The sequence below is a fragment of the Lemur catta genome, chromosome 5, assembly GCF_020740605.2.
Source record: "Lemur catta isolate mLemCat1 chromosome 5, mLemCat1.pri, whole genome shotgun sequence".
In the NCBI taxonomy this organism is placed as follows: domain Eukaryota; kingdom Metazoa; phylum Chordata; class Mammalia; order Primates; family Lemuridae; genus Lemur; species Lemur catta.
In genome coordinates, this window is record NC_059132.1 from 71,597,747 (window position 1) to 71,611,065 (window position 13,319).

The 13,319-nt window shown below is 44.0% G+C and overlaps 1 protein-coding gene across 2 annotated transcripts in view; it reads left to right on the top strand.

Annotated features, from left to right (window-relative positions):
• Positions 1 to 1,014: 1,014 nt before the first annotated feature.
• The window catches only part of ARHGAP10 (Rho GTPase activating protein 10), a 277,640-nt gene continuing 265,335 nt past the window's right edge, over positions 1,015 to 13,319 (top strand). The window contains exon 1 of one of the 2 annotated variants that reach the window (XM_045552099.1): positions 1,015 to 1,387. In XM_045552099.1, the coding sequence (XP_045408055.1) occupies positions 1,234 to 1,387 (154 nt within the window). In that variant the 5' untranslated portion in view covers positions 1,015 to 1,233. The remainder of the gene's footprint in view (positions 1,388 to 13,319) is intronic. The other variant, XM_045552100.1, reaches the window with a different exon arrangement.

Sequence of the window (13,319 nt, forward strand, 5' to 3'; positions counted from 1 at the left end):
TAGATGTATGCGGAGACCTAGTGTGTGCCTGGCACGTACTAATAATTGTTTAATAAATTGTTAGTTGGTATTATGAAACATTCTAATGAACTATTAGTGGTTTCTTTTAGGTATACATTTCAATAATTTAAAATGTCAACTTATTAGGGGACACATTTGAGTTCTGTTTCATGACACACGGAATAGAAAGCTTTTCGGGTATAGTGACATAAGTCCTCATTTGATCTCTCACTCCCACCCGGTGTAAACCACACATACTTTGTTTCCCGTGGTTATTTTTAAAGCAATAAAGATCACCTCTACAAACTCAAGCAAATTTAATCCGCTGAACACGACAGAAACACCTTTTCTGCGGTTTAACCACACTCTCCCTTCCCTTAACTCATTCAGTGTGGATATGCAGACAGGCGACACAGGAGCTGCTGGGCCACCAAGAAAATGCTTTCGCCATCGTAAACCTTTCTATCTCCGGTGTAGATTTACACGCATCTCACTTCTTTAAGTGGGCGAACAGGAATAAGGAAAAAGAGAGCCAGGAACACGAGTCCGTTCACAGCTCCGGGTCGGTCCCGGGTAACTGAGATCAATGAGTCAATCATTTCCTGGGCGCCGCAGAGCGCCTGGAGTTACGCCGTGCGGCCGCGGGGACTAACTGCTAGCGCGACGCCCCTTCCCGGTCCCGGGGGGGGGTTCCTCGCATCGGGGAGCCGCCGCGGTCACCCCGGGACCGGGAGCCGAGGCGGGCGGAGGGCGCGGGAGAGCGGCGGCGGCTCGGGATTCCACGGCGAGGAAGCCTCGGAAGGAAGAGGAGGGGCCGGTGCGCGTGGGGAAGAGACGGGAGACGCGTCCGGGGAAGGGAGGGGAAGAGAAGGGAGGAAGGAGGAAGGCGGAGGAAAGAGAAGGGGGCGAGTTGGGGAGCGCGGGGCGGGCCCGGGAGGCGGCCGGGGCGGGGCGGCCTCGCGCCCCGGGGAGTGTCTGCGGCGCGGGCCGGGGCGGGGCGCGGAGGCTTCGGCGGGGGCTGCCGGGATTGGGCGCCGCGGCTCTCGCTCGCCCGGGCGGCTGCTCCTCGCTGCGGCCAGGCTCGGCGGGGCATGCCCGCCCCGCGATCGCCGCGCGCCCCGCACTGCTAGCTCCTCCCGGGCTTCCTGCCCGCGCCGCACCTGGCTGCGGCCTCGGAGCCCCGCTCGGGCGGCAGCGCGCGCCTGCGATCGCCGCGCGGGGACCGCTGCCGTCATGGGGCTGCAGCCGCTGGAGTTCAGCGACTGCTACCTCGACAGCCCTTGGTTCCGGGAGAGGATCCGCGCCCACGAAGCGGAACTCGAGAGGACCAACAAGTTCATCAAAGAGCTCATCAAGGACGGGAAGAACCTCATCGCTGCGACCAAAAGTAAGCGGGGACCTAGGCGCGGACGGGCTGCGGCGTGGCGAGGCCGGGGGGAGCCTCTCCCGGCAGGAGACGGAGGGTCTCGTGCTGGAGGGACCGGAGCTTCGTTCTGGAAGGCGGGATCGCTTGGAAGGCGGGAGGCCCCGGGGTCATTCCTCCCCCGGGCAGCGGGGGCGAGTCCCCGTTCCTGCCCCGGCCTCCCCGCGGCGTTGGAGTGAGGCGCGCGCGTGGGAGCGGGCTGCGGGAGCCCCGCCGGGCCGGCCGAACACCCCTGGGTGCCTGCGGTCTCCGCGGGACCAGCCCTCGGCTCCCCCGCCCGGGCTGCGGTTTTATTGCTGCCTAAAGCTGCTCACAGTCTCGTTAACACTGAGAAATCAGTTTGACTAATTTTGTCTGGTGACCTCCCAAAAGAGTTTTCCTGGGGGTTCTTTAAAATCCTGCTGGCTGTTGAATCTTTCAGGAGTCCCTTAAGCTGCACCTTTTCCGTCTCATTTTCTTATCTTCTTCGACTGTCTCGTTCCAGGTCCCTCATTGTGCCAAACCAGAAAGTCCACCTGGCTTTGTGCTGCTTTCTGCACATTCCTTCCCCCCTTCTGTGCTGAGGAGGGTTCAAAGATTGGGGTTTGAAAGAGTGAGCGGACAGCCTGCCCTCCGGCCCGGGCGGGCACTGTCTGCAAATAGGGAGTTCCACCCTGGCCAAGCTTGATGCCTTCCTTCCCTGATCTTCTCTGTGTTTGGAAAAACTTGGAAGAAAACAGGAGATAGTGGAGAGATAGGTGTACCTAGTGTAGCTGAGAAGAGTCTTTCTAGCAGAGTGGGCTGAAATTCACGCAGAAACATTGGGTTAGCGATGCTGCTGGGAATGGGGCGGAGTTGGCTCCAGTGAGGAGCTGGGCAGCCTGACACCCGCCCCCCCCCGCCCCCGGGACCTGCAGCCCCTTCTGGATGGCTGCGAGGGCCTTCTTTCCCTCTTACAAAGACCCGCCCATACAGCACTCGGACGTGGGCGGTATCCAGCTGTGCGGGTCTGTGTTGCTAGACCTTTATAAGGTATCTAGTTTCCTAATTCTGTATTTCCCAGCCTTAGGAATTTGTCCCATGTACACTTGTTTGTGCATACCACCTCTGGGAAAAATCCCCCATCTCACAACCCCCCTTCCCTGTTTTGCATTAAGAAAGATTAAAACATACTGAACATACTGTTTCAGGCACCCCGCATGGTGTCTGGCACAGTAAATATTCCTTTAATGAATGAGTTGAAATACATTTCAATGGGAAGAATTCAGTGAGCCATCCCTGTAATTTTGGAAGCAAGTCATTCCACTTCTCTCGGTGATCTCTAAGGTTCCTTTTGGTTCTGTGACCTCTTTGGCGTTGCCAAATCAAGATCGGGACTCACTCTGGGACATGTGCTTAGTGGGCTTATTTGGTTGATGGCTCTCCAGTCTCTTGGCATCGGGTATATGTGTTAGGTGGGAAGTAGGGAGGGCTGTAAATATGTAGGGGGTGAGTATAAAAGGAGGTGAGGGGTGCGGAGTAAACCAGAGAGTGAGGACTTTTCTGTAGCTCAGTGTTAACCAGTTACTGGTTGGGAGAGTGTACCTTCTCTCTCACTGGCTGTCGTAGCAGCTCCCTCTGGAGCTAGGGAGATATGGAGAGAGGCAGAGGGCACAGCTAGCTTGGCCACTGGTAGAAAGCTATTTCTGTGACAGCATATTAGCTTTCCTGCCAGCGGGACGCATGCCTCATATTCCAGCAGCAGCTAGTGCATCTGGGGGGCCAGCTGCCAGCCTTCCTCCCCAGACTGTAGACTTTCTTGAATTTGTGAATTCGTATTTTACTCTTTTTGATTCTTGTCCTTCTGCATAAGAAATATGATTTGTAATCATGCTTAAGAGAGCAACTGGAAAACCGGAAAGTATCTTTTTTTTCTCCTTATGTCCTCTAATTTAAATTCTTTCCCAGAAGATGACAGAAACACAGCTTTAGCTCATATGCTTTTGGCCAATTAGGAGCACTCTAGCTTTTCCCCACTTGCTCCATAAAGTTTACTTCTATCTAGTTTGTATCAAAGAGCCCTGGACTTAAGTCAGGGGACGTGAGTTTAAATTTTCTTCACTGTTATGGCCTGCCTATATGACAATTGAACAAGTCTTATAATGCTTTTGTGTTCAGTTTCCCCTGCCCTACTTCTTAAGGGAATTAGTAAGGTTCTGCAGCCTTTGGAAAATGGCTTGATGAAGTCATTTGAAACTGTAGTGTAGGTCAGTCGTTCACCTAACCAGTTGAGCCTTTCTATAACATGGGAGTCAAAAGAGTTAAGGAAGGACATTAGGTGGAGGATCTACAGAAAGAAAGTTAACTAGGTCGGATTGTTTATATTTCCAGATGTTTTACACTTTGTTTTGACAAAATGGCCTTCTGTGCATTTTCAGAATTAGGTGTTTAGGTGATTTCTGTTTTTAGTTGCCCTGTAAGATGTCTCCTGCATGCACTAAATACTTGTTGGACTTATGTAATTTTGATATCTTGAGGCTTTGAAATCTTCCATAAATATTTTAAAAGGCTGGAGGCCTATGGGACCTGAAGGCTTACTGCTGAGTTCAATTGTATGGCAATCAGCAAATGTTTAGCACGTACAGTTTGTTAAATATTGGAATTTGACACAAAGAAGAAAGAAGGTAGAGTCCCTTGCCCTTGAGTTTATTGTTTTGTAGTTGAGGAACATTTTTGAGCTTCTTTCTGCACTGTGCTAAATTCTTGGAGAAACAAAGGCTACACAGACATACATGTTAAAAGGTTGTAACTTCAGTGACAAGTAAGTATCCGAACTTTCCAGAAACAAGAGTTTGTATGTTAGAGTGGAGAAGGTTTGCTGGAAGTTTTGGAACTCACTGGTGTTTTAAGTAAGGAATCGAATCTTGTCGGATTGGAACAGCTGAGAAGAAATGAGAACACCTGCAGTGTTTGGGCAGCGTGAAGAGACCAGTTTGGCTGGAATGGAGATCTCCTTTCAGGGAGTAGACTGGGATGAATGGAAAGGTCAGTTTCACATTATGGAGGGCCATAAAAGCAAGGTTAGGAATGTGGACTTTATCCTGAGGAGAATTATTGAAGGTTTTTCAGCAGAAGCCTGACATAATGGGAAAGAGATAGTTTAGAGACAGTATTGCACATTTTTGTGTAGGGTGAGTTTGGAGATAGCAGCGGGGGTGGGGAGGAGTTGACTATGTGGTGGATTTGGAGATCATTCACTCAATTCAATAGGTTCTTTGTTCAAACGGCTTTTGTAGTTTTCTCTTTTCACTCCTGTCCTTTCCTAGAATAACTAGTGCCCTCTTTCAATGCAACTTAAACATTTGTAAGCCTTTTATATGGTGTCTGTGTAGCTCCAGGTGCTTATGATTCATACAAATATATAGCATATTTGCCAGAAACAGAAATAAGCCATATATGCTTTTCTCATAAATTTTACATAAGAATATGTATCCAGTTCTACAGTGAAATGTTTTTTTTCAGAGACAAGTTTTGGCTCTGTCACCAAGGCTAGAATGCAGTGGCACGGTCATAGCACACTGCAACCTCAAACTTCTGGGCTCAAACAATCCTCCTGAGTAGCTGGGACTACAGGTGTGCATCCCCATGCTCGGCTAATTTTTAAATTTTTTTGTAGAGATGGGGGTCTTGCTATGTTGCCTAGGCTGGTCTCGAACTCCTGGCCTCAAGCGATCGATCCTCCTCCCTTGGCTTCCCAAAGTGCTGGGATTACAGGTGTGAGCCACTGCACCCAACTGGGAAATATTTTTTAAATAAACAGTCATTAGTTATTAAGCGCTTATGTAGTTATATAAAATGCTTTTTAGTAAATTAGATTGTCTATCATTGTGTGTTGGGGGGGCCCTCATAAGTGAGCCAGCTCTTATTACAGACATGGAAAAGGATGTAAGGGACCTTATTAGTGGCAGAGCCAGGACTAGAATTTGGGTTTTCCAAGACTTGGTCTTGTTATTTCTTTTAGGCCTTGGTATTTTAATGACTTTTGCTTTGTTTCTCTCCGAAAAATGTAAAAGTTCTCTTTTTCGGTCTTTACTGGTTCAGAAAAATGTTCTTTTGGGGAAATTTAAGTTGCCGTTACATTAAATGTACTGAGATTTGGAAGACTTAAATGAATTTCACTACTTTGTAAACTTGAGCATCAGTTTCCTTTTTTGTAAAATGAGACTGATGCAGACAGCCTGGAGGATGAAATAAAATGCTGTGAAAGTGTTTTGAAGCACAAATGTAAAATGGTTGTGTAGACACTTTGATTGATTCAGCCAACATTCCTTTTCTATTTCTGACAATCCAGATTTTGTTCAGGTGTCTGTGTCTTTTTCCAAATGACTCAGGGGAAGGCAATTAGGGATAATTCTGATGAGTTTAACTCAGTATTCTCAGTCCCAGCTACCCAATAAAGTTACCTGGGATATATAAAAGATGTATGGTCAGGATTGAGAATTGCTAAACTCTAACTCAGTTATGGTAAACCCATTTTCTGGGCTGGTAATTGTTTTAAGGATGAGGATGTATCCCCTAGTTCGGGTCAGTGAGACATGACAGGGAGTCTACTGGAGACTTTGGGAAAAGGTTTCCTTTTGTCATAGAAGAAGACTTAAAAAAAAGATGGTTCTCTACTCTTCGTCTGTATTGTCTGGTTGTGATGCTGGGAACTGCTGCCTGCCATCTTGGACCCATGAGTGGAGCCAGCCCGAGGGCAAATAGAGTAGAGAACTAACTGAGTCTGGGTTTTTCATGGCATTGCGGGAGCCATGGATTGTTCTATGTTGGAAGCCCACATCTGGACATCTTGTTAAATGACATAAACCAGTTTGAGTTGGGTTTTCTGCCACTTAACACCCTAATTTTGATGGAGTGGTATAATGATAAATTTTGTGCTGATGCTCTCATTAAGTGGAATTTAGAGAGGTACAGAAAATAAAATGTTATTTAAAAAAGTTAATAAATTACGAATATAATTTTTCCCTGAATGGAAAAGAATAGTCATGTGTATTCCTTGCCCCCAAGAAATTACTATAGACCCCCTATAATTGGGAGCATCACCTGGAGTAAGTCAAACTCTCACTTGTGGTTTTATTATGGGGGGCTGGTCTGTGAATATAGATTGGCTATCAATATAATTACAGTCAGAAGAGCTAGATGGGGACCTAGACAGGCCTTAAAAGCGTTCGTCACTGCAGGTGGTCCTAATCTCCATTTAGAGTGGCCCTTATTTAGAGCCCACCACCAGCTGGGCCGTATTTATTTAGATGGTTTTAGTGGTCAGTCGGTGATCTGATGTTCTCAGTGTCGGATGCATTGCTTCTTTCCTCCCATCTATTGGGGTTCCTCTGACCGCTTCCTTTTTTGCTGAGGTTTTTGTTTTGTTTTTTTGAGGGACCAGAGAGCATCATAGGCTTTTGGAGGAGGAAGACAGAGAAGAGGAGGATATTTTTGTGTTTAATCTTTTTTTTTGAGACAGAGTCTCACTCTGTTGCCCAGGCTAGAGTGAGTGCCGTGGCGTCAGCCTAGCTCACAGCAACCTCAGACTCCTGGGCTTAAGCGATCCTACTGCCTCAGCCTCCCGAGTAGCTGGAACTACAGGCATGTGCCACTATGCCTGGCTAATTTTTTCTATATATTTTTTAGTTGTCCAGCTAATTTTCTTTCTATTTTTAGTAGAAATGGGTTCTCACTCTTGCTCAGGCTGGTCTCGAACTTCTGAGCTCAAACGATCCACCAGCCTCGGCCTCCCAGAGTGCTGGGATTACAGGCGTGAGCCATCATGCCCAGCCCCTGTGTTTAATCTTCAAGATAGCTGGTAAGACAATATTGTATAGAAGATTAAGAGCATAAACTGAGGTGCTAGCCTGTCTGGGTCCATATCCAAGGTTAACCACCTGTTAACAGTGGATCCTTGCTCAAGCTGCTTAGCTTTTCTGCATCTATGTTCTTCTCTGTAAAATGGAGATTATAATACTACCTACTATACTGGGTTACTAGTTGGACTAAGTGGTTAGTTAATACATGCAAAGTGTTTAGATTAAGCACTCAAAGATTAACAATTATGATGACATCTAAATTGCAGGTGTATGTTCTAATATGAAGGGCCTGTTCTTGCCTGCAAATGGCTTCTCTTGTCCTTAGACAAGTCATGTAACCTTTTAGTTTTTAGTAACCTTTATACTCCCTAACAGTGTATTTGTCCACGTTTCCATTACCAGTGACTTAAGAAAATAGACAAAATTGTCAAATTCTGGGAAGGCTTTCAGATTTTGAATGTAGTTGGGGATATTGGAAAACTTTGAAAATAAGTTGGCAAAGCAAAGCTCAGTGGTATCTTGGGAAAATATTTTCTAGAATTTGTTTCTGGTTTACAAAGATTTGAAGGTGAGGTAGGAGGTGTCGCTAAGGCTGTTGTAAATCTAGTAAGCAATCCACAGCTGAGGTTCAAGCAGTCAGCAATCTACAGCTGAGGTTCAACAGGCCTCTCATCCGGGGCAGATAAGGAAGAGCTGGTGAGGAGAGAGTTCTGCTCAAGGTACTGACATGACAGCATCAATGACTGGAACCTTCAGATGCTTACAATTACAGTGATACTTTTTGAGCGCATTAACTCTAGCGTTTAACATGCTGGAAAGCTCTAACAACTGGGCGGTTCTTGTATTTGTTATGATAAATTCACAATGAGAAAAAGAAGACAGCCAGAGACATCCCTAAGAGGGATTTTCCTAAGAGCTGTTTGATAATCCTATTCTCTGCAAAAGAATCCTCCAAGTCCCCAGGACAGATTCCCAAAGAAGCTGTTTTGAATTCTGTGACCCCAGTAGCTGTTTATGACATTACAGTTTGTTTTCGTTTTGCATCAAAAGAGAGACAAGAATTATGAAGGATATAAAAATATTGTGTAGTCTGCTAGTTTATTATAAACCATGCTTTAAGTGATTGCTGACTGTATGTGGCAGTGAATAGGTAAACTCCTTACATTTATTAACCCCATTTAATAAAAATGTCACCTTTTGTCACTTCTGTAAAGCTAGAAATGTAACTATTAAGACATTGTTTTATGTTTACTTTTTACATTTTGTTTAAAGAAAACTTGTCTGGTTAAGTTGGCTTTATTTTGGGATTTGTAGGTGAGTGTTTAGAAATTTGTAGATTATAATTCTGATTAAGAGTGTCTTGGATGTTTTCCTAGGTTGCTTTTAGTGGAATTATATTTCAGAGACAAATAGGCAATTATAAAATACATTCAAAAGTTTTATGTTATTTAAAATGCATGTAATTCTAATAGTAGCTAACTTTTATTAAGCATTTAGTGTTTGCTTTAGTTTGTGCTAAATTCACCATAGCCATTAAATAATGTTCAGAATTACTTACTGAGGTGTGTTATTTGCCACATTTTATCAATTAGGAAACTGACTTGAGAGAGATCGATAGCTTGTCCAAATCACACAATTTGTCACAGGTGGAGCTGGAATGTGAACTCAGGTTTATCTAATTCCAAAACCCTTAACCACAATAGTAAGCTGTCCCTGTGAAGAGGTATTCTGCTGGGGAAGTGGTGATAAATCTTGGTTATCTGGAATGTGTGCACATTTGACGATCTAGTTTGGAGAATATTCTTCTTAGCTCGGTACAATGACCATGATTTAAACATTTTTGAATTTTAAGGTCCCGTGGGATCATTATGGTCATTAAAACTGATTACTAATTTGTATTTTAAGTAAGTGTAGCCATTCAGAGGCTGGGTTGTTCTAGGATCCATGAAGAGACACCTCCATCCACTCTCCGTGTCTGCTGTCTCAGCCTCCACTTCTCCCCTTCTTTCAGTAGGGTAACTTTGAACTTACTGTTTTAGTACTAGGCTGTTTTTCCTTTAAAAAGTTGGAGATACTTTAGAAATATAAAATGATATAAAGAGCTTCGTAATAAACGTTCATGTGTTTGCCTCCCAGCTTAAGGAAAGCTTCTGGATGTCTCTCCCTGTCTTTCTCCCCAACAGGTGGCAACTATCTCAAATCTGGTGTGTGTTATGCTCGGGCATTTTGATACAGCTGTACACATTCATAAATATATAACATGGTTTGCATGTTTTCAGGCTTTATATGATGGTTTCATATTATACTTTGTTCCCTCTCAACATTGTATTTGTGGGATTCATCCATGTGGCTACATGTAGTTGTATTTCATTTAGTTCAACCTCTTTTTCCTACAAGTGGCATTTAAAAAGACTTTGTTAATTTATGTTCCATGATGATGTACCTTATATCCATGCATTTTTTTTCTTTTTCTTTAAAATTTTTTCAAGTACCTTTGAGTTATCCATGCATTCTTTTGATGGTGAAACAATATAGATAATATTCATTATGAGAGTATTCTTGTAAGTAATTTTAGAAACTTTGGAACACTAGCTTTGAAAATAGTCTGCAATTAATGAATCCACGAATCTTGAAGACATTTAATAAATTTTCTTGGTATTTTCTGTTATCAGCTCAATGTGGATAATCACAGGAAGCCAGTTTTATGTCTCAGGACTAAGAAGTAACTTGTCTGAGTCAGAAACAAAAATCTTTAAATCCTTTTTGCATCATTGAAATTAGAACTCTGGTATTAGGCTGTAAAGAGAAAAATGATGTTTGTGTTCATAAGCACAGTGACATGAAGAATTCTGGTAACTGTCAAGCTTGTCAGATGAACATGATTTTTAGGCAGGGATTGGGTGGCATCTTGCGGTAAGCCTCAAAGCAAACAGGAACCACGGTCTGTTTCACTTACTTGTCCTAATATAGGACCGTAATTGATAGACTTGCTAAGGGGATGCTTTAGTATTAGGAAAGCCTTGACATCCTTCTCTTTAAACAAACAAACACATACTGAAAAACCCCTGACACTCTACATTCTCGAGGCAGGAATCTCTGTAAACTCTGATATGGGCTGGAATGACACACCAGGTTGCTGTCACTGGTAGGTCTGGCTGCCTGGTCCAACTAGAATTTCCTCTTTGTGTTTCCTGAGGAAGATGTTAATCTGGTGCCACTTAATATTTCAAAGGTGAGTGTGATTTCTCCTTCCTTGTTGACTCGTTCACCCACAGGCACTTTCTGCCCTTGGCATTACTGTCTGATGGCAAGTCACAATGAGGTGTGTGGAGGAACTCAATTTGGCCACAGCAACGTCACCTTGGGTCTGAATACAGGATGTTTAATGGTCTCTCAAAAAATGAATGCTTTTTTCTCTGTCTGTAAAACTGACTTCACCACTAATTAGCTGTGAGACCGTGGGCAAGTTACTTAAGCCCTCAGTGCCTAAATTTTTCTTTATTACTAAAATGGCCATAGTAAGAATTATGTCTCACTGGGTGGTTTATTTAATCCTCACATTAGATATTAAAAGATCTTAGAACTCTGCCTGGCCATGGTGGGTGCTTATTATTATTATTAAAAGGCACTGTCTTCTGACTTCCTTTGGTTGAACCTGAGCACAGTTGTGGTTTTACCAATAGGGACAATAAAAGTAGTTTGTGTCCACATGTTCTTTCTTCTTTCAAGCTAACAATATTTTGAAACACAGTGCTGAATACAGGCCTCTCATTTGTTAAATAGGAGAAACCATCTGTAATAGGGTGTTGAAATCTAACACATTACTGAAGACCTTTGCTTGAAAGTTCTGGGGACAAAGCCAGAAGTACCAGGGAGTGGAGCGTCATTGACATGTCAGTACATTTATTCAGGAATCTTGCAGATAGCACTTCTGTCACTCTGACTGGTAGTTTTGTTTTTATTTTGTGAAATGCAAGTCAAAGGCAGCACATAAGAGATAATAAGGGCCATTGTCTTTGAAGTCAAGTTTACTTACTGTGTGACCTTGGGCAAGTTGCTTAACTTGTCTGTGCCTTGATTTCCTCCTCTGTAAAATGTGGATAGTAGTTAAATGTTTAAAATGTTGCTAAGATTGAATTATTTATTTTTAGAGTATTTATAAAAGTACCTGAACCATAATGTACCCTCTGTGGGTTTCCTAGGTATAGAAAAAAATTAAAAATCTGTGCACAGTCCTCACTGTAATAACCTTATTTTTCTCAGTGGGAGAGAGGTATCATCCCAAGTTACTGAACTCCAGATACTGTGGGCTAATTGCTAGTTTAACAGTGAAAAGAGACCTTGTATATCTGTGCAGAAGTTAGAGTTCTAGTGCAGCAGACATCAAGTTAATTTAAAAAGCAATTTAATTCCCATTGTTGAATAAGTATAGTATGCTGTGGCCATAGTTATCAGGACTACCTAGTTTGGAGGTTTAAAGAAGACTTCAAGGAAGTAGTATTAATATTAATAATTAATACTAAGCTGATATTTTATTAATTAAGCTGAGACCAAAAGGGAGGGGTAGGATCTTTCCATGCTTAAAGTGGGGAAGAAGAAGAATTTTCCAAGTACAGAGAAAAAATGCATCTGAGAGGCCTGGAGGTCAGAGAGAGCATGTCCTGTGGCTGGAAAAATGGAGCTCAGGTGGGTTGGGGAGCTTTCCTGGAGTGGGAAGAGTGGTGCTCCGGGGGCAAGGGCAAGGTCAGGAAGGGCTTTGTAAAGCCGGGTGAAGGACTTCATTCCCAGGAGAGTGGGAAGTGAATGAAAAGTTGTGAGCAGCAGAGTGGCATGGTCTGAACTGCATTTTAGGAAGCTTTCTCAGGCCGAGGGCGTGGGCGTGGGTTGGAGGAAAGCAGGACCGAAGGCTGGGAGGTCAGTCATCGAGGCCAGAGACTTGGTGGCAGAAGAGGAGTCAGGACTTGAGGCTGTAGTCTTTGGGAGTAGGGGGGTGAATGGGACCTGGGGTGGGGGCTGATGTGCTGCCTCAGGTCCTGGCTAGGGCAGGCGAGCGCTATTCACTGCGGTGGTCCAGCTAGAGCAGCAGCATTTGTGGGAGAGAGGATGAGTCTTTGGTTCTGGATGTTGAGGCTGAGGTACTTCTGAGCTGTCCAGTGGACATGTTCAGTACTTTGTGTCTTTTGTGGGTTTGTATTTCAGGAACAGAGAGTAGAGCTAGAGTTGAAGATTCTGGAGACACAGATAGGTAGGAAACGATGGCATGCAACTGAATATCGAGCCTACCCGGGGAGAATAGGGTGAGAAGGCAGGTGGTTCAGGGCAAATCCCGAGGCACAACAACTTCATTCCAAGGCTAAAGAAGAACTTCAGGAGGAGATTTGAGAAGCAGTAGCCATTGAGAGAGATAGACATGAAAAACCAGTACAGGGTCTCAGAAGCCAAGGAGAATGAGTGTTTCAGAAAGCAGGATGGAGTAGACAAGGTCATTTACAGAGAGTATCACCATCCACGTGACATTGCATTAGCAAGACAATGTCATAGGTAACAGTGGGTTAAGTAGTTTAAGCAGAAGTGGGAGCCTGATGGCAGAGGCCTGAGAAGGGAGTGCAAAGAAAATAAATGAACATGTGGTACAGAGAGCTTTGCCAAGTTATTTGGTCAGTGAGAGAGAAAGACATTGAGGATTTAGGGAATATCCCAGAACACAAAGTGCTTCTGAATATAGAGGATGGGATTCAGATCCCAGGCGAAAAGGAGGGGACACCCTTCATCTGTTTCACAACAGGAGGGATGGAAATGAAGGGAATGTGCCCAGGAAAATTTGTAGATTTGTGGCAGGACATTGAAGAAATTATCAACTGACGGATTTATTTTTTTCTGTGAGATAGATGGCAAGATAGTTTTCAGTAATTCCATTTTCATCTCTCCCACACCACATTCTTTTTCCAATTAATAAATAAAGCATGACTTGGAGGAGTGTTTTTTCCCCATAGTCCATTTGAACTGGGTGGGATGGAGTATAGATTTTATTTTTATTTTATTTTTTGAGACAGGGTCTCGCTCTGTCACCCAGGCTG